The 23708-nt window shown below is 38.8% G+C and overlaps 1 protein-coding gene across 2 annotated transcripts in view; it reads right to left on the minus strand.

The window, feature by feature from the left end:
- The window catches only part of LOC143282756 (uncharacterized), a 199325-nt gene that overhangs the window by 111706 nt on the left and 63911 nt on the right, over nucleotides 1–23708 (minus strand). For both annotated transcript variants that reach the window (XM_076588518.1, XM_076588509.1), the window contains exons 17-27: nucleotides 23481–23603; nucleotides 20784–20975; nucleotides 20275–20454; nucleotides 19563–19760; nucleotides 16324–16518; nucleotides 15359–15553; nucleotides 11849–12109; nucleotides 10595–10876; nucleotides 7931–8134; nucleotides 5266–5480; nucleotides 1911–2166 (exon numbers count right to left, since the gene is read on the minus strand). In XM_076588518.1, coding sequence (XP_076444633.1) covers nucleotides 1911–2166; nucleotides 5266–5480; nucleotides 7931–8134; nucleotides 10595–10876; nucleotides 11849–12109; nucleotides 15359–15553; nucleotides 16324–16518; nucleotides 19563–19760; nucleotides 20275–20454; nucleotides 20784–20975; nucleotides 23481–23603 — 2301 coding nt within the window. The remainder of the gene's footprint in view (nucleotides 1–1910; nucleotides 2167–5265; nucleotides 5481–7930; nucleotides 8135–10594; nucleotides 10877–11848; nucleotides 12110–15358; nucleotides 15554–16323; nucleotides 16519–19562; nucleotides 19761–20274; nucleotides 20455–20783; nucleotides 20976–23480; nucleotides 23604–23708) is intronic.

Genomic DNA, 23708 nt, shown 5'->3' on the forward strand with positions numbered 1-23708 from the left:
GTTGTTGAACATTTGTATTAAGAAGTTTTGGTTGATTTGAATTGTTGATTACTGTGTCATGTCATTTTCTAATCATCATTTATCATTGAACCCCCCTTCAGTATGGGGCTCTGGCCTTATCTGAATAAAACATTAGTTCTCTCTCTCTCTCTCTCTGTCTCTCTCTGTCTCTCTCTCTCTCTGTCTGTCTGTCTCTCTTTCTCCCTTTCTCTCTCTTTCTCTCTCTCTATTTATCTAACTTTGCCATTTATCTAACTTCATCAAAATTGCAATCAAGTATTTCAACACTGAAATGCAAACATTTTATCAACATGTAACTGTGCTACATTGTTTCAAACGTGTGCTGTGTGTGCATGTCTATGTGTGGAGAGCACAGGAAATAGTGAGGACTCAGGACCCTGACAAACAGATTTTACAGATACTGAAAAAAGTAGGAGAAAAAAAGCTGCCATCTGGAACAGCCAGCTCTTTCTCATGACATATGACTGGAACCAATACTGACTTGACGTCAAACCTGTCAATCTGCCAGGTTTCAGTAATGATGGCAAGGTTGTGAATGGAATGAAATGCTGTATATCAGCTTGTAGGTTTCTCCTGAGAAAACTAAAGGTTGGTGGAGCACTTCATGTTGTTCCTGATATGTATTTTGTGCATTTGAGGTCAGCAAAGATCTGAACATCAAGCTGTGGGTTTTGCCCTCAAAGTTCAATTACACTGCAAGCAAACTATAATTATTACCCATGTCAGTATCCAAGATCAGAGTCAGCAGGTGCAATATACTGATCATGCTTACAACTACTTGTAAATAAAATGTACAATGACCTTGCTTGTGATGCGAAATATAATGGAGTGGAGACATTTATCAAATCTGCCATACCTGAAACCACTTCAATGACAGGGCTCTTTCAAAACAGCGGACAATGTGTAGCCTGAAATAACAGACTTAAAAAAGTCTCTAATATGATATTTACTTGAGTGTATATATGACAGAACAAAGATCTGTCACAATGCATATCCAAGATTCACATATGCAGACAAAAAATGTCCAACCTGCCAACTAAGTACAGTGCTAGCTAAAGAAGCAGTCCATACCACCACCCCTCACTTGTGCTTCATTTTTCTGTAGGCTGTGCTAGTTTCTGATTTATTCTGTACTGAGAGAAAGAGAGGTTTTCATCTCTAAAGAGAGTTTTTTTTAAGTACAAATACTTGAGGTTAGGCTTCATGACAGAGTAATTAAAGTTCTTGGTAGTTAGAATTAGGGCCATATTCCACTGCACTGCCTCAATCATTAGCAAATGGTAGAAAAAAAGTGCTTATTTTGCTTGTTTCTCATTGCCACCTCACCGTAGCTGACCCATGAAAGCTGACTTTCCTCAACCATTTTTCGTGCTTCAAAAACAGGATCCTTTCCTCCATTTTCACTTGTTGGATTTCTTTTTCCTGGTGCCATGCTTATACACTCTTTGGAAGAGGAAAGCTGGTGACCTTCACAGTTGACACAAAGTATAGGCCCTCGTGCAACATTCCAGGCAGACATCACGCACACCATTCACAACATCTGTCCCTGACATGTCCAAATTTCTGACACCTCAAGTAGTGCAAAGGGGAGCTAACATATAACAACACCTTCCCACGGAGGTACCTCACTCTGATAGACTGAGAATGTAGTCATGCAGATGGCCGGAAAGATTGTGCCTGAGTCCTCACATACTGTGGCTCTACATACATCAGTGACCATGAAAAGTGTGTGTGTGTGTGTGTGTGTGTGTGTGTGTGTGTGTGTGTGTGTATATATATATATATATATATATATGCAAGTATGTAATTTTCTATGTGCAGAGGAGACTACAAAACTGAGACATAACTATAAAGAAATAAACAAAACAAATTTTAAAAATATATCTTACCACAGATGGGAATTCTAGATTTTCCCTGGAATTCAATTTTCTTTTTTCCGGCTGTACAAAAGTACTCCTGCTGTATAAAAACAGCCCCATCACTGTTTGATAATGACGGACAATTTGTTGGCTCAAAAGTAGTTGTGAAAAAATGATTAATTTTGGAACTGGCTGTTTCAAACAGTATCTTGGCAATGGAAGAACAAGACTCGTAGTCCATGAAAGAGCCTCCTTCATCATAGGTCAAGGTTACATCAAAAGAAACCTGAAAAGAAAAGAAAAACATGCACTGGGTATTTTTTCTGTTATTTTTCCCCTCCATTTTTTGAAATGTCAAACCAAAGGTATGCCCTGTCACAGTAAAAAGTATAGTTTATTGATGACTCCAGTCCAGAATCAGATCAACAATATGAGTCAGGCATGTGTCCTGTCAAGCTAATTCTTGTCAGGCCCAGGTCATGCCTCTTCTGCACTGGTTCAATAGTAAGTGTGTCTATGAATTTTGTGTCATTTCACTTGTACCAGGTCACCTGTTAACACACACACACACACACATACACACACACGTTTTAAAAAAAATTAACAAGGTAGTTGAGGAAAGCAATTGTAGGAAAAAACTCTTCAGTCATTTGGAAAATGACTTTGCAAAAATTACATCTTAAAAGTGTACATAGTGTGAGGGGAGAATTTAAACTCTTCCAAGACAGCAAATTGGGGGCCATCTGATTCCTCTTTAAAGGAGATGGCCATGTGTGTGTGTGTGTGTGTGTGTGTGTGTGTGTGTGTGTGATTATATGCATATATGTAAATATGTATGCATGTGTAAAAGTCTGTATATTTGTATGCCAGTATATACTGTTGATTCTTAAAATAACTAAGACTGATAATCTCATGACAAGGCTTAGAGGCAACCCATGAGTTGGATTGTTACTTTGAATTTTCATGTACAATTATTACTACTAAAAGCTTAATAATAGTAGGTTTGTGTGTGAAATTCGAAATAATCTTTTCTGGGGGAACTTATGTGTTCAGACAAGTCAACGTGGCCAGTGTATGTGGGAGTGTAGCTGCCTGTCATGCCAACGCTCATCTTATATCACAGACTGATATCAGCTTACAACTGGGCCAACAGCAAAATGAGAGCTGTACGATCAATGGTTTTTCCATTGCAATGGAAAGTCATTTACAGCTTAGTCTTTTGTGAAGGAATATGATTCTAAAACTATTTGTATTTGTATTTGCTACACTACAGTGCCACCCATTTCTTTTGTATTTTTTCCTGTGTGCAATTTTATTTGTTTTTCCTGTCAAAGTGGATTTTTCTACAGAATTTTGCCAGGAACAACCCTTTTGTTGCCATGGGTTCTTTTACATGCGCTAAGTGCATGCTGCACACGGGATCTCAGTTTATCATCTCATCCAAATGACTAGCATCCAGACCACCACTCAAGGTCTAGTGGAGGGGGAGAAAGTATCGGCGGCTGAGCCGTGATTCAAACCAGCGAGCTCAGATTTTCTCGCTTCCTAAGCAAATGCATTACCTCTAGGCCATCACTCCATTATAACTAGGAGGCAAGATTGCACTGGCTCTTAGAACTGCAGCCTTGGGGGCTATTAGCCTTTGGGAACCATCCCAATGCCGACTGTCCTAAATCCCTCTTGGTCTAGAGAGTGGGGGTGTAACTTGAGCAAGACACTCTCCACCATAATCAAATTCTAGCCCAAATAGTCAGGACAGAAGCTGCCTCCTCAGACACAACTATCATATATATATATATATATATATATAGAGAGAGAGAGAGAGAGAGAGAGAGAGAGATCATTGATTAAGATATGTTACCCGTAAACTCAGTAATAACCCAAATAATGCACGAAATTCATGCACTGCCGCTAACCACCAGCCAATACATGAAATGGCTGAAGTTGCCTTGAGTCTAAAAATCTAGATCTATGCAAATGATAAATACCATATTTTACTGACACAACAAACTTCACATTATAAGGTGCATCCACCAGTTTTTTTTAATACCAATTTTAACCGAAATAAGACACAGCATATTATGAGGTGCGCATCAAAATGATATAATATCTTAAGACACATGGGTCAAAGCCAAAGAAAAAGCAGACGAAAAAAAAAACTACTGACTTATAGTCTATAAAATGTGAAACTCAGTGCACACTGCTGTATTTATTTATCACTTGCTTATAAAACATAAAATGAGAGAGAATGAGAGTAAGAGAAAAGAAGGGGCAGGGGGAGACAAAAACTGACAGACAGCGAAAGAGGCAGACAGGGTGAGAAAAAAAAGAGAGAAAATGAGAGAGAAAGAAAGAGCCAACAGAACCAACCAAAGAAAAAGAAAGAAGATGGCAATAATGGAGAAGAACAAAATGTAGTCAACCAGTTGTGAGAAAATGAGAACAAGAAAGAAAGAATGAGCCTCTGACCAGATAGGATGTTGTCACTACAAGAAAGCACAAATTACTGGCATTGCAGCACAGACTGCTTGATACCAGACATGTGAAGGGTGCCAAAGGCCCATGCAAAATGACAACAGATCCCAGAGAAGGGGAAGACAGAAAATGTCTACCAGTAGGTTGAGGAAAGCATTCTTTCTCCAAGGACTCTGCCAACTCTAAGAGAGATGGGGGGATTAAAATTGCCTGGCCCTCGTCATTGGCTATCATCTCTAGAACCGTGGTGAGAAAGGTAAAGGGAGAAGAATTTGTAAAGATTCCTTCCAAGAGCTCAGAAGAGGGACCACACCCTCTGTCAAAGGATCCATCAAAGGGGAGAAAAAAGCATGACTGTGAGGAGGCTGACACCTGTTGTCCCCCAACAACATATAAAAAGGCATGATTGTGAGGAGGTTGACACCTGTTGTCCCCCAGCAACATATAAAAAGGCATGATTGTGAGGAGGTTGACACCTGTTGTCCCCCCAGCTCTATTGTAGTAGAAACCACTGAGCATTGTGAGCTCCTTATTTAGCAAAACATAACTAACTCAATTTCACCTAAGACTTCTGTAATTCCTGTTACTGAAAATTTCTGCCATTTTCATCAATGTTTTCCGATATAATATACGTTTCTCTACTTTGTGTGCCTATGTGTATGTGTGTGTGTGTATGTGTGTGTTGTATGTGTGTTGTGTCTGAGTGTGTGTGTGTGTGCATGTGTGAGTATGTGCATGTGTGCATACGCGCACGTGTGTGTGCTTGTGTGCGTGCATGCGTGCGTGAGTGTGTGTGTGCAACTGCCTGCATGGATCCGATCACAGATGACAGACAGACAGAGACATATAGAGAGGGAGATAGACATGCTAAGAGAAATTTAAAAGAAAAGAAAAAAAAACCTACACTTACTTCATCTGGACTTTGGCTTAGGTTAGTGGCAGACAGCTCCCCTTCTGACCTGTAGCCATTGGCAAGATTGCAAAGCTCTGAAACGTTACCTTGTGCCTGACTGACTGCTCTATTTACGAATTCCATGATAGTTGATTCTCCACAAGATCCAGATTGTGCTTTGGTGAAGGTGTAGCGAAATGTCTGTCGAAAGCCAGCTTGTTGGCTTGTGTCATCTGAAATGCAGTGCACAAAGATTAATTGCAAAAAAATACTTCAAAATGTTCATGCACAAAATACAGATAGAGCATAACACATTTTGTGTTGGACAGTTCTTCTTACTTTTAGTTTTGCAAACAAGCTGCTATTTTTTGTTTAAATCAGCAAGTTATGGCCTTCTTCTTGTGTGTGTGTGTGTGTGTGTGTGTGTGTGTGTGTGTGTGTGTGTGTGTGTGTGTGATATTATGCTTCCATTATTCTCAATATTTTGAAACTCATGACTCATGACTCATTTTCTGTAGTAATTTTATGTCCATATATGGGAGTGTGTAAGTTTGGACAATCTAAGAGATTTCAGTATGGCAGTTCTACATATTCATTTGTTGATCAGATTTTTGATAAATTCATTGCTTCCTCAAACATTTCTGCAATGTTTATATAGTATAACAATTCTACATATATGTTCATTGACCAGATCTTTTTTAATCACTGTTTCCACAAACCTTTTTGCAATGTTTTTCTAAGTCCATTTTGACAACTCATTTGTGAATCAAATGCCTAGGAGTATATAACCCCCCCACCTCCCCACCCCCATCCCCCCCATTACCCCACACCTAACATAAAGGAAGTATCATCTGCAAGCTTGCTATTCTAATAAACAAAACACATTCACTATTGTGATCCTTTTTTATCTTACAATACAAACAGGTATAGTGAATCTGGATCCTCTTGGTGACATCTTTATACTTCTAGTCTTTTCAACACCTTTCCATTAACTGTAACACAATAAGTAATGTTCTACAAAGTGATATTTCGATAAAAAGTAGAGATCCACTTGCAGAATGCTTTAAAAACTTTATTCATATTTCCCATACTCACTGAGTCAAAGGCTTTCTCAAACTCAATTGAAACTGATATACTTGGAAGAGATTTATTTTTCTAAAATAATACATAATACCAAACAGGATCCAATACTCCCAATACTACCAGTATCTCCATGGAATAAAACCTGTCTGGTCCTCACCAATCAGTTTTGGAGGGACATTTTTTTTTATAATTATGTTGGCAATACATGTCATTCTATCTTATACAAACTGTTAAAAGTTATATAAGTTTTGGGGCTTTTTTTTCAGTGTTTTTTCTAATTATTAGGTACTCTGTTGTCTCCCTTGGGCAAATATGCAATTATTCTTTCTCTGTGCTGCAGACATTTTATATTCTATAACACATTGTTTGAAACAAAATACAATGCAGCAATACAACAAAAATACCAAGGAATACAACAAGGATAACCACTTCCCTGAAAGAAGCATTATAATATTGAGAAATGTAGTGCATAACATGTTTTGAACCAAATGAATGGATTGGAAGAACAGTCAACCGGATAAAGCAAAAAAGTCAGTGATGAGGATCACTCTGTGGGAATAATGTGCATTTGTTATGTAACTGATATTTCATACATGCTGATACCAGTTTGCTGATACCAGTTTGAAGCTGAATAATTAATCTACCTCTTGTATGTTTGCTTTGTTCAGTTTATTTTTGGTTTAGAATTTCAATAATAATGATAATAATAACAATGATGATAATAATAATTACAGCAGCAACAACAACAATAATAACAATAATAATAATAATAATAAAATGAACATTTATATTGCACGTTCTTCCAGAAATACTGCTCAAAGTGCTCTGCATTTCGTTCCCCCCTGCCCCCTCAAAAATTTCCACACACACACAGAAACACGTGCCAAGATTACACTCACGCAGTTGAAAACTGGAAACCACCCACCCACCCATAATTCCCCCTAGAAAATGCATCCCTGCAACATGCACTCATGCACGCACACATACACAAATGCATGAACACTTGCAAGCACCCAGCCACACACATATGGCAAATATTTTTTGTGTAGATAATGAATATTACAAAAAAATAAATTTTGATGTCTGCATCCAGACAATCCACTTTTGTGAGTGAACTGTCTGTTGTTTTCTTTACATTGGACATCATTTCAGGTTTTGAACCGAAAAGTTGATTTGAGTATATCACACTTAATGTAAAGTGCAGTCCAACTGGTATCTGTGTACAACTACCATAAAGACCAAAACGACATTCACTGCTATGCCAGCAGCACAACAGTAAAGTCACAATCAGAGAACTGAAAGATATTCTAATGAAAGACAGACAGAGGAACCAAATAATTTTTTTTACACTCATCATTAACATCATGCAAGCAGACAAACACACACACACGCGCGCACACGCACACACACACACACACACACACACACATACGCATACATGCACACAATTGAACACACACGCACACACACACACACACACACACAAACACAAACAAATGTACACTCACATACATACAATGACACTGCTATGTTATTAGTGTATATCACAAAGATTTTGATTTATTCATGAACTTGTATCCAGAAAAAAGGATCAACTCACCAGCTTTCACACAAGCTGGTATGTCTGGGTCAGTCCATGAGCCCCCATCTGTGCAAGAGTATGTCAGGCTGGCATTGTCAGGATGGTCATAGAATACATAGCCGTCATCACAGGACAGCATGCACTGAAATCCTGTTCCATCCTTTGTGCAGTTTTTTGTCCCATTTAACGGTTTTCTCAGGGTGTATGGGGAGCAGTCTTTGGCTGTTTCATCAGTACACAACACATACACGCACACACACACACACACACACACACACACACAACACACACACACACACATTGTATTAACTGACTACACATGTATAACAGTAACACATCTCTTTTCCTTTCATGTTTCTATTTTGATTAAATTAAAATTTCAATATTTCTCTCTGTGTGTGAGTGTATGTGTTGAGTCAGTGTGTGTGTGCATGCATGTGTGTGTGTGCAATCAATTTAATGTCTAACAAGAGAGGCAAGGTGTTCAAGACTCACTTGTGATACACTTAAAAAAAAAAAATCTAATCGTTAAAATGTGTTCTGTATTTGTTATTATAAAGCTTCGGGTTAAAAAAAAAATTTTTTTTTAAATGTCCTAACCAGACTCGAACCCCGCGTGTTCGGGTGAGAAGAAACTGTATTACCCATTACACTATCGTGGCTCCTTAACTGACGTTCTAAAATTTAATATTTGAACATACTTTTTTAAAAGGTGATAAATCAATTGCAGTATTCGCAGTGAGAACGCTGTTTAAATCATATTATTCTGGTGTATCTTGGGCATTCAAAAAATCTTTAAGGGCAATAAAAAATTCTTTTTAAGTCTGCGGTAAAGGAGACGTGGCTATCGCCGCAATCACACTGCAACATTTAGCCATTTTCTCTTGATCTAGATAGATGTACAAGTTTAGTTACACCCGCCGGGAATGTAGTACGACACGGTTGATTCAATTTCTCTTTTATGTTCATTCTAGTTTTATAGTTTTAAAGTTGATATGAAAATTTAGTATTTTGTTAAACTAATAACATGTAGAGCCAAGTACAAGTACTTCTAAACATCGTATGAAGTGAAAAGGACTTCATTTTGAGAAAAGTCAAGACTGGAAATTTTTTCTTTTCATCAATTCAAGGGTATTAACTCGCATGGTTTACAATTTTTAACTGTGAATTCCGACTGATTCTGTGGATATTTTTATGGCAGTTTGGGGCATAATCCAGTAAGTGATGAGGCATTCACAAATCTTTCTATGAATAAATATTTAACGGTCTCCTTCTCCAACTTTCCATCACATGTTATCGTGTATTGTCCATTGAATATAGGATTGAACGGGCAGGTCAACAACTTGAAACAAAATGGCGTCGTTCGCATTCGCGAAGAATATGAGCATGCGCTTTGAACGTGTATAAATATGTGTACGCAATTGATTTTTGCCCATGACCTTCAGGGCTCAGCCAATAGATCTATAAAGTCCACTCGTCGTATTGATTTTAGTATTTTCCAAAAAAGACCACTTGGGCGATTGAACATAGTGAAAGCCCTGTACACTGAGAGTAAAACACACAAGCTTTTTATGTATTGAGTATAATTTCAAAATGTAATGTTTAAGATGAGAAAGATCAGTTTAAAGCAAATTAAGTCCCCTAGCATTAATTGCAGATTAATTTCCATTTTTTACTATCAGCACCAAAACGTTTGCAAAATAAATAAAACTTCCATGCTTTGCAAAAGAAGTTCCTGTTTGAACAAAAAATGATAATAATGACTGCTCTTGTTGTTGTGTCAGAATATCAGATCAAAGTGCCAAGTTTAGAGAATAAAAAAAATATAACAGTAAATGCAGTTTGCATATAATTTGGCTTCTTTTTTTAATTTTTTTTTTGTGTCCATCCCAGAGGTGCAATATTGTTTTAAACAGGATGATTGGAAAGAACTGAATTTTTCATATTTTTATGCCTAATTTGGTGTCAACTGACAAAGCATTTGCAGAGAAAATGTCAATGTTAAAGTTTACCATGAACACACACACACACACACACACACACACACACACACAGACAACCAAACACCGGGTTAAAACATAGACTCACTTTGTTTACACAAGTGAGTCAAAAATGTAATGCTGGACAATTCAAAATACCCTTCATAGCTGACTATATGTATCCCTAAATTACAAGGCAGGGCACAAACAGCACATAAAAGCCATTTCTTCTCATGAAAATGAACAAAGGAGTTGCAGCCCATGACTGTAGGAGTAGTGTTCAAGCCCTGAATATCCATAGAACATAACAAAAACTTGAGCCAAATCAGCTGCAAAGACAATCTCAAAGAGATTCTCAAAGACAGGTACAGGTGTATACACACACGCACACAAAATACAGACGAAATCACACACACACACACACACACACAACCAAACACTAATATCACTTTAAGTGGAAAGACATTAAATTGAAGACTTTGAAGACTACACACACACACACACACACACACACACACACAACCAAACACTAATATCACTTTAAGTGGAAAGACATTAAATTGAAGACTTTGAAGACTATACACACACACACACACACACACACACACACACACCATGGAAGTGAATCTGTATCAGCAAGAATTCCATCCATTCACATCTCCACGCTTTGTATATAAACAAAACACTATGTATGAGTTCCTACCTTTAAAAAACAGCGGAAATTTGCAGGTGGCCTTATTACCAGATGAATCCTCAACATATGCCGTCACCGAATAAGTTGCATAGGGTGGAAAAGTTGATAAAAGAAGATGATTGGCATCGGCAGTGAACACCATATGAGCAGGAGTGAAAACAGGTTCTTTGCCATCATTGTTCTCGAGCTCTCCCAAATGAGAGGATGAAAATGTGACACTTTTGGTTTCATTTTCTTCACTGAATTCCTCCACCACTTTATCAGGACACTCAATGATGGGGGGAATGTCATCTATGGAAACAAAAAAAAGAAACCAATCCAATCCAGTATGAGGCTGACAAAATATCATTTTGATGATGGGTGATCCATACAAATGTATTTTTCCAGTTTACATGAAAAAGTGCACACAAGATACAACAAAAAACAATGGTGAAGAAACAAATTTTGTAAATGTCCTTTCCAACAAGTATAATGACAAGCTGTTGTGCCTAAGACTACAGCAATGTTCTCGTTCTAGCATGCATTTCATGAACAGGAGACCAAGGGCATGCATGTTTAAAATGCTTAACCACACCCCATGCGAAAGAAACAAAGTTCAGCTGCCATGCCTCAAAGAATGTAACTAGATCTGCTCAAGAATGAGTTCATTTCATTAACTTTCTTCTTCAGAGTAAAGAACAAAAAGAGAAAAAGGCAAATAACAATTGAAATTCAACCGGAACCCCATCAAACTAGTAAACAGTAAACAAATTAGGCACACATTCATTTGTATCACAATATTGAAACCTAGGCAATGCCTCAAGCAGTGACCACTCCATCAGAAGGCTTTCTTTAAATGTGTTAAACATGCAAACATGTTATGTAGTAGATAAAAAATATTCTAAACAATAAACACAAAAATAAGCATAATTATACAGCAAAAACTGCCAATGGACAACTAACATTTCCTGGGCACAAAAAAGTAAAGCTAAAAAGTACAAGATCTTAATAAGTAAAGCACACAAAAAATACAAAATCTTAATAACCAAGTCCACAGAGATGCAAAAAAAAAATGTAGAAGCTCCTAGAAAACAGGAATATGAATGGATCATCAAGGTAGAACATGGAAAAGGATGAGATGACTGGAAAAGAAGAAACAAGACAGAAACAAAGAGAACAATCAAAAGAAGAATTTTCAAGGACAGACTTTTCAGGAGTGGCAATATTTCATCAACTGAACAAAACCCCTCAGTAACTCTGTTACGGATCACTTGAAGATGTTACCTTTAATTTGAATGCCAGTAAAACAGGTGTCTTCATTTCCTGCAAAATCTGTTACTTTGAAAAGAAAAATAGTTGTCTTTGACAAGATGTAATCTTCTGAGGGCCAGCCCATGATGCCTGGATAACTGCTGTAGACCCTGAAGGTGTGCACACCAACATTGTCTGTGCCATCAGGCAAAGCCATCACCTCACTTGCTTTGGAGAAAAGTGGCACAGTCAAGTTTTCTGGAGGGCAGTTTTTCAAACTGGGAGCTTGAGTATCTGAAGAGGAAAGAAGATCAAGGTAAACATCACTTAACAACAAGCAACAATGAAATCAACTTAGTGTAGCTACCACACCTAGAAATGGGGGGCGGGGGGAGGGGGGGGGCAGAAAATGAGTACAAGAGGAAAACCCAAGTCAGAACTGAACAGTGGAAAAGAAATGATAGGACAGATAATGTTGATAATTATAACAATGAAACATTTCTAATGTGCTCCCCTCAGTTCCATGCACTGCTAAAAAAATCATAATAATATAGAGGAACATGATACAACAGATTTACACACACACACACACACACACACACACACACACACACACACACACCCCATGCATGCACACAAGCAGGCACAAACACACACAGTTTACACAGTTGCAAGTAACAATAGGCAAACTATTTATCAGAATACAAATACCTGTGCATTCCTAAGTACAATCATTGGTGCATATGAGCACACACACAGGCACACACACTCATCCAAACATGACACCCAAACAACTGATCATATGAGATAACAATTATGGTAACAAGCTGTGCAGAAACAGCCTATATGGCAGAAGAAAACTGTACATTATAACAATGATAATACTTGTTGAACAGGTAGGTCTCAGTAGTTGTTTTCAAGGATGCAGCACACTGTATGTGACAGATTTCTTAAGGCACTGTATTCCAGATCAAAAGAGTTGCAAAAGAAAAGCAACACCGTTCTGATGGGAGGAATGCAGTGTTTCTGAATTAGCCTTGATGGAATATACACTGACAGGAGAGCACAGAGAGAATGAGGAGCATTGTGAACAAAAAAGAGGTGACCCAGTTTTAAAAGTTTAACTTAATATGTGCTTTGATGCAAAGTGAATGAAGAGTTTTAAGGAAGGACTGAACATAATCATAATACATCCAGATGCTTTGAGTGCCAGTTTTGCAGTAAAATTCTGAACTTTTTGGTGTTTGTCAAGTTTTTTACCTCTTTTTTTTTTAATTGAAACAATCTCTTTAGCTAAGTATTTGGATAAGACCGAAACCAATAAGAAACTTGATCCCATCTCAGCAGCAATTTCCAAATTGTAAGGTCTGCCCTCAGAATAGTCTCTGAGGTGGTCCAGACAACTGATAAGAATCAACAGAACAGACTGCAGAGAGACTGGTCTATTCTTTTTTTGTGTGGCAAAATCCATCAGATGGATCTGGGATGAAGATGGTTGCAGGCAAGGTTGGGGAGGCCCTATGTGGGTGCTGAAAAGATGGGTGAGGGGGGATAAGTCTGTGTCTTGCTCATACGCCCTTTGTCATCACATGTGATAAGGGATAGTGTAGGCTGGGTGGAGAGGAGATGGGGGCAAACTACTATTCACAAGTCACCTGCCAAATGAGTTCATCAGCACTCCAAAGACAGAATGAGACTGGGTGGTTATTTCAGCACAAGCTAATGAACACTGACACAGGTGCATAGTGGGTCCTGAACCTCTTCCTTGTCTAGTGTTTTCATCAAAATTGTACATTCCAAACAAATCTTTGTTCTTTAGTTATATTCCTCTACCTGAATATATTTCAGTACTAGTAACACTTATGTTTCAATTTCAAAAAGGTATCAAACCATTAGAGTGATCCATACGTGCTACACAATATCTGCTGTTAAAAAAAAGAAAAGGAAAAAAGGAAAGGAGCAGATGCCTGACTTTTGCGTAAACCGAACGTGCTCTCAAGCCCAGACACACAAACAAAAGTTGAATGGTGTAAACAGCATGACTTCTCCTGGCAGAATGTATTAAGGCAGACTGAACCTTTATCAAATTGTGTAAATTAAGGCCTTGGATATACCATACACAAGCACTCACTGACTGACAGTAAGCCAAGTGAAGAAAAGCAGTAAGACACCACTGAAACAACCCAATAAAGAAAATGATGAGATGTATTCTGATCAAATTCACCTCTTCAATGCTTATGTTTCATGATAATTCTGAGAAATACATGAAAGCTCAATTTGACAAAATGTCAAAATATGGAAATCTGTCCTCCAAACAGAAGAATGGCAACATGACAGAAATGAGAGCAGTAGGCCCAATACAGAGCAGAGGATTTAATACAGAGCAGTAGGCTCAATACAGAGCAGAGGATTTAATACAGAGCAGTAGGCTCAATACAGAGCAGAGGATTTAATACAGAGCAGTAGGCTCAATACAGAGGAGAAGGCTCAATACAGAGCACAGGGTTCAATACAGAGTAGAAGGCTCAATACAGAGCACTAGGTTCAATACAGAGCAGTAGGTTCAAAACAGAGGAGAAGGCTCAATACAGAGCAGAGGGTTGAGCAGTAGGTTCAATACAGAGCAGAAGGTTCAATACAGAGCAATAGGTTCAATACAGAGCACTAGGTTCAATACAGAGGAGAAGGCTCAATACAGAGCAGTAGGTTCAATACAGAGCAGAAGGTTGAATACAGAGCAGTAGGCTCAATACAGAGCAGAAGGCTCAATACAGAGCAGAGGGTTCAATACAGAGCACTAGATTCAATACAGAGCAATAGGCCCAATACAGAGCACTAGGTTCAATACAGAGCACTAGGTTCAATACAGAGCAGAAGGCTCAATACAGAGCAGAGGGTTCAATACAGAGCACTAGATTCAATACAGAGCAATAGGTTCAATACAAAACACTAGGTTCAATACAGAGCAGCAGGCTCAATACAGAGCAGAAGGTTCAATACAGAGCAGTAGGCCCAATACAGAGCAATAGGCCCAATACAGAGCACTAGGTTCAATACAGAGCAATAGGCCCAATACAGAGCACTAGGTTCAATACAGAGCAATAAGCCCAATACAAAGCACTAGGTTCAATACAGAGCGGTAGGCTCAATACAGAACACTAGGTTCAATACAGAGCAGTAGGCTCAATACAGAACACTAGGTTCAATACAGAGCAGTAGGCCCAATACAGAGCAGTAGGCTCAATACAGAGCAATAAGCCCAATACAGAGCAGTAGGTTCAATACAGACCACTAGGTTCAATACAGAGCACTAGGTTCAATACAGAGCAGAAGGTTCAATACAGAGCAGTTGGTTCAATACAGAGCACTAGGTTCAATACAGAGCAGAAGGTTCAATACAGAGCAGTTGGTTCAATACAGAGCACTAGGTTCAAAACAGAGCAGTAGGCTCAATACAGAGCAGAAGGTTCAGAATTGTGTAAGCTGGAACTATCATGAAGGGGGTTGTTTTAAAAATTTCACTTACACTGGCAGCACACTCACCAACACACTGAGGGACACTGCCATTCCAAATAAGTCCTTTCCTATCAGCAGTGAGCTGGCACTGGAGAGGGAAGGGATCAGTGAGTGTAAACCCTTCTTTGTCACACTTGAAATACACCAGGCTGTCCTGGTCGTAGGAAGTGGTGTTCAGCTGCTGGCCATCTGGAGGCTGTCCGGGATCCTTACAAGTCACACCTACACATACAAACATAAATATAGTTGTTTTGTTTTTTTAAGTCACACCTTCACGTACAAACATAAATATAGTATTCTAAAAAAAAGTCACACCTACATGTACAAACATAAATTTAGTATTTAAAAAAGTCACACCTACATGTACCAACATAAATATAGTAAAAATAAGTCACATCTACACATACACACACATATATAGTATATAAAAAAAAATGTCACACCTACACATACAAACATAAATATAGTTCTAGTTGTTGTTTTTTTAAGTCACACCTACACGTACAAACATAAATATAGTATTTTTAAAAAGTCACACCTACATGTACAAAAATAAATATAGCATTTAAAAAAGTCACACCTACACATACAAACATAAATATAGTGTTAAAAAAAGTCACACCTACACATACAAACATAAATATAGTATTTTTAAAAAGTCACACCTACATGTACAACCATAAATATAGTAAGTTTACAAAACTAAATGTTTTGTGAATAACAAGCCTGTTTATGAACTACTTAAGTGTCATGAATATAAAACCTGTTTATATATAAGGGCATCTGCATACCCAATCTAACCTGACAATCCACAGTTCGTTTCATAAATGTCATCATCTTTAAGCACCTGCCACCAATTTCATTCTATTGTTTACAAATTGATGTTTTGATTACAATGTATCAGCTGCAAACTCAGATGCTATTTTGTCTCAAGGCCATTGATGAAAACATAAAGAGCAACAAATTGACTTTTCTTTTTTTAATGAATCTACCTGCACAACGTAGGCTTCCAAAGCTCCACTGTCCTCTTTCTGTACATCTAACAGTGGTGTCATTGTCTTCACTTGATCCTTCAACACTGTACAAATCCTGGCACACAAACTCAAAGCTTGATCCATAGGTCGTGTTGATTACTGTCCCAATGTAATTACTTCCTGAAGAAGTTTCTGGCTCTTGGCAGTCAATAACTGAAATAAAATTTGAAAAGAAAGGTCATCATAAGTGTGCAATGGTAGAAACTGTTGAAAGGTTTTAACACATGTACTGACAAATGCATGCACACGTGTGTTAATCACACACTGACATGAAGAGGGAATGAGAGAGAGAGAGAGAGAGAGAGAGAGAGAGAGAGAGAGAAGGCAGATGTAATATGTTCAGTAAATCTATAGGCAACTGCAGCAATAACATCTAATATGAATGATAAAGATCAGGTCACTTAACAAAATCTACAAACTGATATTTTTCACTGGTGTCTGTTCTTGTCATGAGACCAATAATTTGAAACAAAATGTGCAGGAATGAATGAATGAATGATTGTGTTGTGTGCATATGCATATGAGTGCATGTATGCGCGCAAGGATATGTGTGTATGTCACTGTGCATCAGTCTTTGTGTGTGTAGTGTGCGTGTGTGTGTGTGTGCACGCATGCACGCACATGCATGTGTGCATACACGTGTGTATGCGTGTGTGTGTTCATGTTTGTGTTTGTGTGTGTGTGCGCGGGTGTTGAGGGGAGCGTTTCAGTTTCAGCTGTAAAGTAACATTATGGGAAAACAATAACATAACCACCCCTCCCTATCCCAAGAACAACTGGAAGTTCTGGAGGACCAGAAGAATTATGCTGTACTGTCGTCATGACCACTGGTGAATTTCAAAGATCTTAAAATCCAGTTTTAGTGTTGTGTTTGCTGAACATTTGTGCTTGTAGAATGGTTTACTGATTTTGTGTTCCAAACAGTTCTTTGTCGTACTGTATGATTCTGAGACCAATGTCACATGGGCATTTTGTGTGAGACTTCTGAAGAAACCCAACCTCGACGCAAACATTTTGAAAAACTATCAACCAGTTTCTAATCTTCCATTCAAGTCCAAACTCCTTGAAAAAGCTGTTCTCAAGCAGCTCAACAACCACCTTTGTTTCAACAATCTCATCCACCCATTTCAGTCTGCCTATCACGCTGACCACAGCACCGAAACCACTCTCCTCCACATTCTGAACAATCTACTGATAGCGTCCGACTCAGGAAAAATTTCCCTTCTCACTCTTCTCGGCTTGTCAGCCACCTTTGACACGATAGACCATTCAATCCTTCTTTCCCGTCTTCATTTTACATCTGGTATCAATGGCACTGTTCTAAACTGGTTCAAATCTTATCTCACTGATCGATTCCAGTCTGTCATTGTTGATCATTTCCAATCTGAATCCATTAAAATCGAACATGGAGTCCCACAGGATTCTGTTTTAGGCCCAGTGCTCTTCACACTGTACACTGCTCCTCTCGCTGAAATTATCAACCGCCATAATATCAGTCATCATTCTTATGCTGATGACACTCAAATCCAGAAGAGTGATACCCCTGAAAAATTGTTGCCGCTCTTGCAAGAAACACCCAACTGCTTCCTGGACATTAAAAACTGGATGACTCGAAATAAGTTACAATTGAACGCGGACAAAACTGAAGCAATGATCATAGGAACTAAACAAAAACTGTCTTCCATCACAATTGACACAATCAAACTTGGCAGTACATCCATCCCTCTTTCCACGTCAGTCGGTGTTGTCCTTGACAATACACTGTCAATGCAAAAATTTATCAGTCAGACATGTCAGTCCTGCTACTGTCAACTGCGGCGCATCAGTGCCGTCCGGAAATATCTGTCCACTGACGCAACATCTAGCCTTGTCGTTTCTCTCATTCTCTCTCGCCTTGACTACTGTAACTCTCTATTGTCTGGTTTGCCTGCTTCATCCATTCAGTCCCTTCAGCGCATACAAAACTCTGCTGCCCGACTCATCCTCAGAAAGAAAAGATCTGAGCACATCACTCCTCTTTTGCAACATCTCCACTCCAAATAAAATACTGTTTAAACCAATATCTCCACTGGCTCCCTGTCTCACACCGAATAAAGTACAAGATCAGCACTCTATGTTATAGATGCATTCACAAAACTGCCCCTTCCTATCTCTGCAGCTGCCTTCACCTCTACACTCCATCTCGCTCACTACGATCGGCTTCGGATCCACTCTGTTTACGCATACCCAGATTCAAACACTCGACTGTCGGCCGCCTTTCTTACTCTGTCTCTGGACCTTGCCGTTCTTTCTCTGTCTCTGGACCTTGCGATTGGAATAAACTTCCTCTTTCGCTTCGTCAAGTCTCCACACTCAGCTCTTTCAAGTCTGGCCTTAAAACCCACCTCTTCCCAAAATAGCCTCCCTTGCCTGCCCTTCCTTGTCTTTTAGTTTCTACAGTTTTAGAGTTATGCATGTGTGTGAATGACCTGTGCGAAAGCGCTTTGATTTGTCTCTGCACAAGATTCTATAAATTCTATATAAATATTCTATATAAATACCATTAGTAGTATTATTATTATTATAGACTGGTTATGGTTTCATGATGGCTGGTAGCTTGGGCAAGGTGTCATGCACTTCAAGAATTCAAATTCATGTGCAAATGCGCATATGCTTGCATGTGTTGGTAGAGACATATCAGTGTACAGATATTAGATACAAACTGTCCCCTATCTACTGGTGAGTTCTTACATTTGACAAGCCTATACTACAGCTGAGAGGAAGAACAAAACCAGTCACTAAAAAAATAAATATACACACCAGTGAAACATCTGAATTATATAGATTCTGTAATGAAACTTTTTTTTTATCATATACAGTTCAGTTCTGGTCATTGTGTTTATATCCCTGTTTACTTCACCCATATTATGAATCATAGAGTCTACATTTCCACTGCCTTATGTGTCAGAAATTCAACAATCAGAATAGGTGTCGAGGGTGTCAGCTGCTAGCTGTCATTAAAAACTTGAATAATAACATCCCCATAATTTGACAAAGTATAAAATTGTCTGTTTTCCAATGAAATCCTCTAAATTTGGCTGCACTAAAGAAAAAATGCACACTAAAGATGTCAATGTCACTTTGGGTATACAGTAGTACAAACAAAAAAAGCAAAGAACTGTGGAGATACAAAACATGGGAATCTTTTCAATGCTTACGGCCACAGTCGTAGTTAGCGCCAACCAGCTGGTACTTCCCTTCATGATAGATACAGGTACGAGACGTGTTATAGACAGGTCTGCCAGGTACCATGCATGTCAGGGTGACCTCTTCTTCAAATGACACCTGCCCACTTGGAGTTACGGTGGCAGGGTTCAGTGCAGTCACATCAGGGTGTTCAGGCTGACACATAGCAGCTGTAAGTAAAGACAGTAAACATCTTTCATGTAAACTCCATTTCACATGCACCCACGCATGTACACACGCACATGCATGCAGATCTGTGCACATGCTGTCACATACGATTTTAAGTGTAGTAACACACACACACACACACACACACACACACACACACACACACACACATTGATAATTACAAATTCTGGCAGTTCAAAAGCCTGTCAGTCATGGCAGGCCCCTGTACAAACTGGATTTGTGAAAGTTGTTTGTTTTTTTTAAATATCTTGACAGAACTCTCTTTTGTCTACAGAAATCAAACAACTAGTCAGATTTCTAGTGATGTATGGATGTTGGTAAAAGAGGAACAAAAAGCAAAATGTTGAGACAAGAAGTGACCCTATCCATGCAGCAGTCCCAAGCTTCCATGTCAAGCATGTTTAGTTCACAGATGAAGGACTGGCCATCAGGCCACTAAACAGCTTTCCTTGCTTTACACCACAATTGTTCTGGTCGTCACAAACAAATGCTTACGTTCACAGTTAGGAGCTCTCTTGTCCCACTGGCCGTTCTTGTCACAAGTGAGCAGAGAAGCACCACTCAGCTGAAATCCCAACATACAGGTGTACTCCACACAGTCCCCATAGTGGTAGCTGTCCTGAGCCACCAACAGGGTGCCGTTGGCAACAACTTCAGGGTCCGGACATCGCACAGCTGTCAGAGTAAAGACAGACAAAATGTTGGGAATCTTATACTCTCTATGTGCAAGTTCACAGACACAGACACACACACAAGGAAAACCAAATCCAGCTGAAAATACCCCCTCCCTTTTGTATGTCATACAATGATTAGAAAGTAAAAGGATTACATTTATTCATTCTTTTCATTACTCTTTAAGATGACAATAATGATCCAATATAAAAATGCATTTCACTGCAAGAGAAAAGTGAATTATTCTAGATACATAAACATCACGGTTTTTTATGAATACTCATATGTTTAGTGACAAAAATATAGTATACATTCCATCCATTATGACTTACGCAGACAGGTGTGATTGAATCTCCTCACATCTCCTGGTCTCATCCCATTCTCATTAAGAGCCAGGCTGTAGCCATTCACTCCCTCTGAGGTGAAGAGAATGAAGCCATCATCACAGCTGCACTCGTAACCACCCTCAGTATCCTTGCAGTTTTGGTCACAGCCATCTGTGTCTGCTGTGCACTCATCTATGTCTGCACATGACATTTTTGCATCAAGTATGCTGTGCTTTAGGTACTGACAGTAACAACTGAACCTGCAATGTGGATCACAATATTCTTTTAAACCAACAACACATATGTAATAATAATATATGAAAAAAATGCACTCATTTCTATCTGCACATGTGCTGGTAAAAGCTGGTCTTTGGAGCCAAAAATGTTAGCTATGGAGGTACATAAAAATATGTTCCATTATCTCTACAATTTTACACCAATGAAGTCATAAGTATGAGGTGACACAAGGCACTAGTTTACAGCCCCCACCCCTTTCTCATCCCCCCTTCCCCTGTCCCACATGTTTTTTGTTTGGGTACAATTTCTTCAAACATATGCACAGTATACTTACAACATGCATCTCATCAAACAGCTTCGTTAAAAAAAAATAACACAACTGACAAATGGTTACTCACTGTGTATCTGTTTACAATGAAAAAAATGAGCTATTCATGTCATAAATTATTTTTACAGATGTTTCATTACATTCTCAAGATAAAAGTAGTGAGGGATCTACTATTAAATGAACACTGCAAATGATAAGAGTAATGATTATGATGATGGTGATGATGATGATGATAACAATGACAAGAGTGATAGCAGAAATAACAACATAATTTTTGGGCATACTATCTCCACTGAGCCCAGGATTTTACAAAATATGCTTTTCATCCATATCCACTAAGCCTAGGATTTCACAAAAGATATATTTTTCATCCATATCCACTGAGCCCAGGATTTCACAAAATATGTTTTTCATCCATATCCGCTGCGCCTAAATTTCACAAGATATATGTATATATGTATGTATGTATATATATATACATTATTCAACATATTCCTGTAACATATCATGTTGGATGCATTTGATGAACATGAGGGCACCATCACCATCAGAGGCAGAACTGTTACATTATTTTTTGTTCACCGGTGACATTGATGGCTTGGCAGGAAGTGAGACTGAACACTCCAACCTGGTAGAAAGCCTTAACATCACCTCCAGGGAATACAGAACGGAAATCAGTGCACAAAAGACAAAGACCATGATGAATAATGCCAATGGCATCAGATGATATCAGAGTCAATGAGCAGTCTTTGGAATTTGCATCTAGTTTCAAGTACCTGGGTGCAATTGTCACAGATGCAGGCTCGAAACCAGGAGCCATGTCCAGGATAGCACAGGCTACAGCAGCGCCCACTCGACTGAAGCCCATTTGGAGAGACAACTCAGATCTAAAGTAAAGCATATGCGCTCACCAATCAATGCTTGTCTATGCTTGCAAAACATGGACTCTCACTGCCAACCTTCAGAAGATCTAAGTCATGGAAATGAGATGCTTCCGAAAGCTACTAGGCACTGATCACGTCAAGAACACAGAGGTGTGACAGAAGATCACCCAAGCCATTAGACCCCACACTGACCTCCTAACGGTCATTATGAGGAGGAAGCTGAAATGGTACGGACACATCACAAGATTTGACAGGCTCACAAAGACCATTCTGCAGCGCACAGTACCAGGCAGTAGGAAGAGAGGGAGACAAGAGAAATGTGACAGGACAACATCCAAAAATGGACAGATGAATTTCCCAGATTCCTAGAGAACTGAGAGACAGGAACCAATGGAGAGAACAGGTATGGAAATCATTTGCTGTGCTCCCATGACCTTCCGCTGGGTTATGGGATAAGTGAAGGTGAAAGTGATATATATTTTCAGGGTAAACGCAAAACAGGGAGGGGTGTGTGAGAGTAGAAGTCAGAAATTCAGTCTTATACCCGTTAGAAGCCAGGAGTCAGGCCATGTCTCTTTAAATGGAGTTAGGGGGACCCACAATCACAAGGAAAATACCAACATGAGTGTCATTGAACTTTCTAGTGTAACATGATTACAGCTGCCAGTAGCAATAAGGTTTTTTCTCTAAAGACAGCAGTGGAGTAAAGAATCAAAGCGCAAATAAGATTTTTAACATTCCAAGAGTGGGGTCAGTACCTAAAAGCTTTCTATATTATCATATACCACATTATGACCTTGACTTATGACCTCTCCTTGAAACTGAACATGGATCATGCCATTAACATGGCTACTCATTAAATCAAGTCTGATAAAAATTGGATGTTAGACATCAGTTCTATCAACTTTTTTTCCATTTTGTCAAACACAATCACCCTATCACAATGAATGGGGATGACAGGAATGGTCTCATTAATACCTACAGTTCTGCCAAGTTTGGTTCATATACTACTTGCAGTTACACAGAACAATTGCCAACAATGCATGCAAGCGCGCACGCGCGCACACACACACACACACACACACACACACACACACACACATCCCCATATAAAACAAAAACAAATGAACAAAGCAATAACAAATAAAAAAATAACCAATCAGTAATATATTACCAGTCTGAAAGAAGTGTCAAAACACTTCTTATTCTGCTTTTACAGTGAAACAAGAAACCCAACACGCAATTTTCACTTACTGTTGCAGGATTTCATATCCGCAGCCAGAGTATAGCCATCAAAACAGCTACAGGTGCGGTTTTCAAACTCAGAATCATGACATAAATGTTGACAGTAATCATTGGCCTTGCATTTGTCCTGGTCTGAAATTCAAAATCTAATGTAGTTTAGTTTCTGCATAATGTAAAGAACAAGTTATCATGTTAAAAAATACACACACGTGATATACCTCTCTCTAAAACACACAC

The sequence above is a fragment of the Babylonia areolata genome, chromosome 1, assembly GCF_041734735.1.
Source record: "Babylonia areolata isolate BAREFJ2019XMU chromosome 1, ASM4173473v1, whole genome shotgun sequence".
Taxonomy (NCBI): Eukaryota; Metazoa; Mollusca; class Gastropoda; order Neogastropoda; family Buccinidae; genus Babylonia; species Babylonia areolata.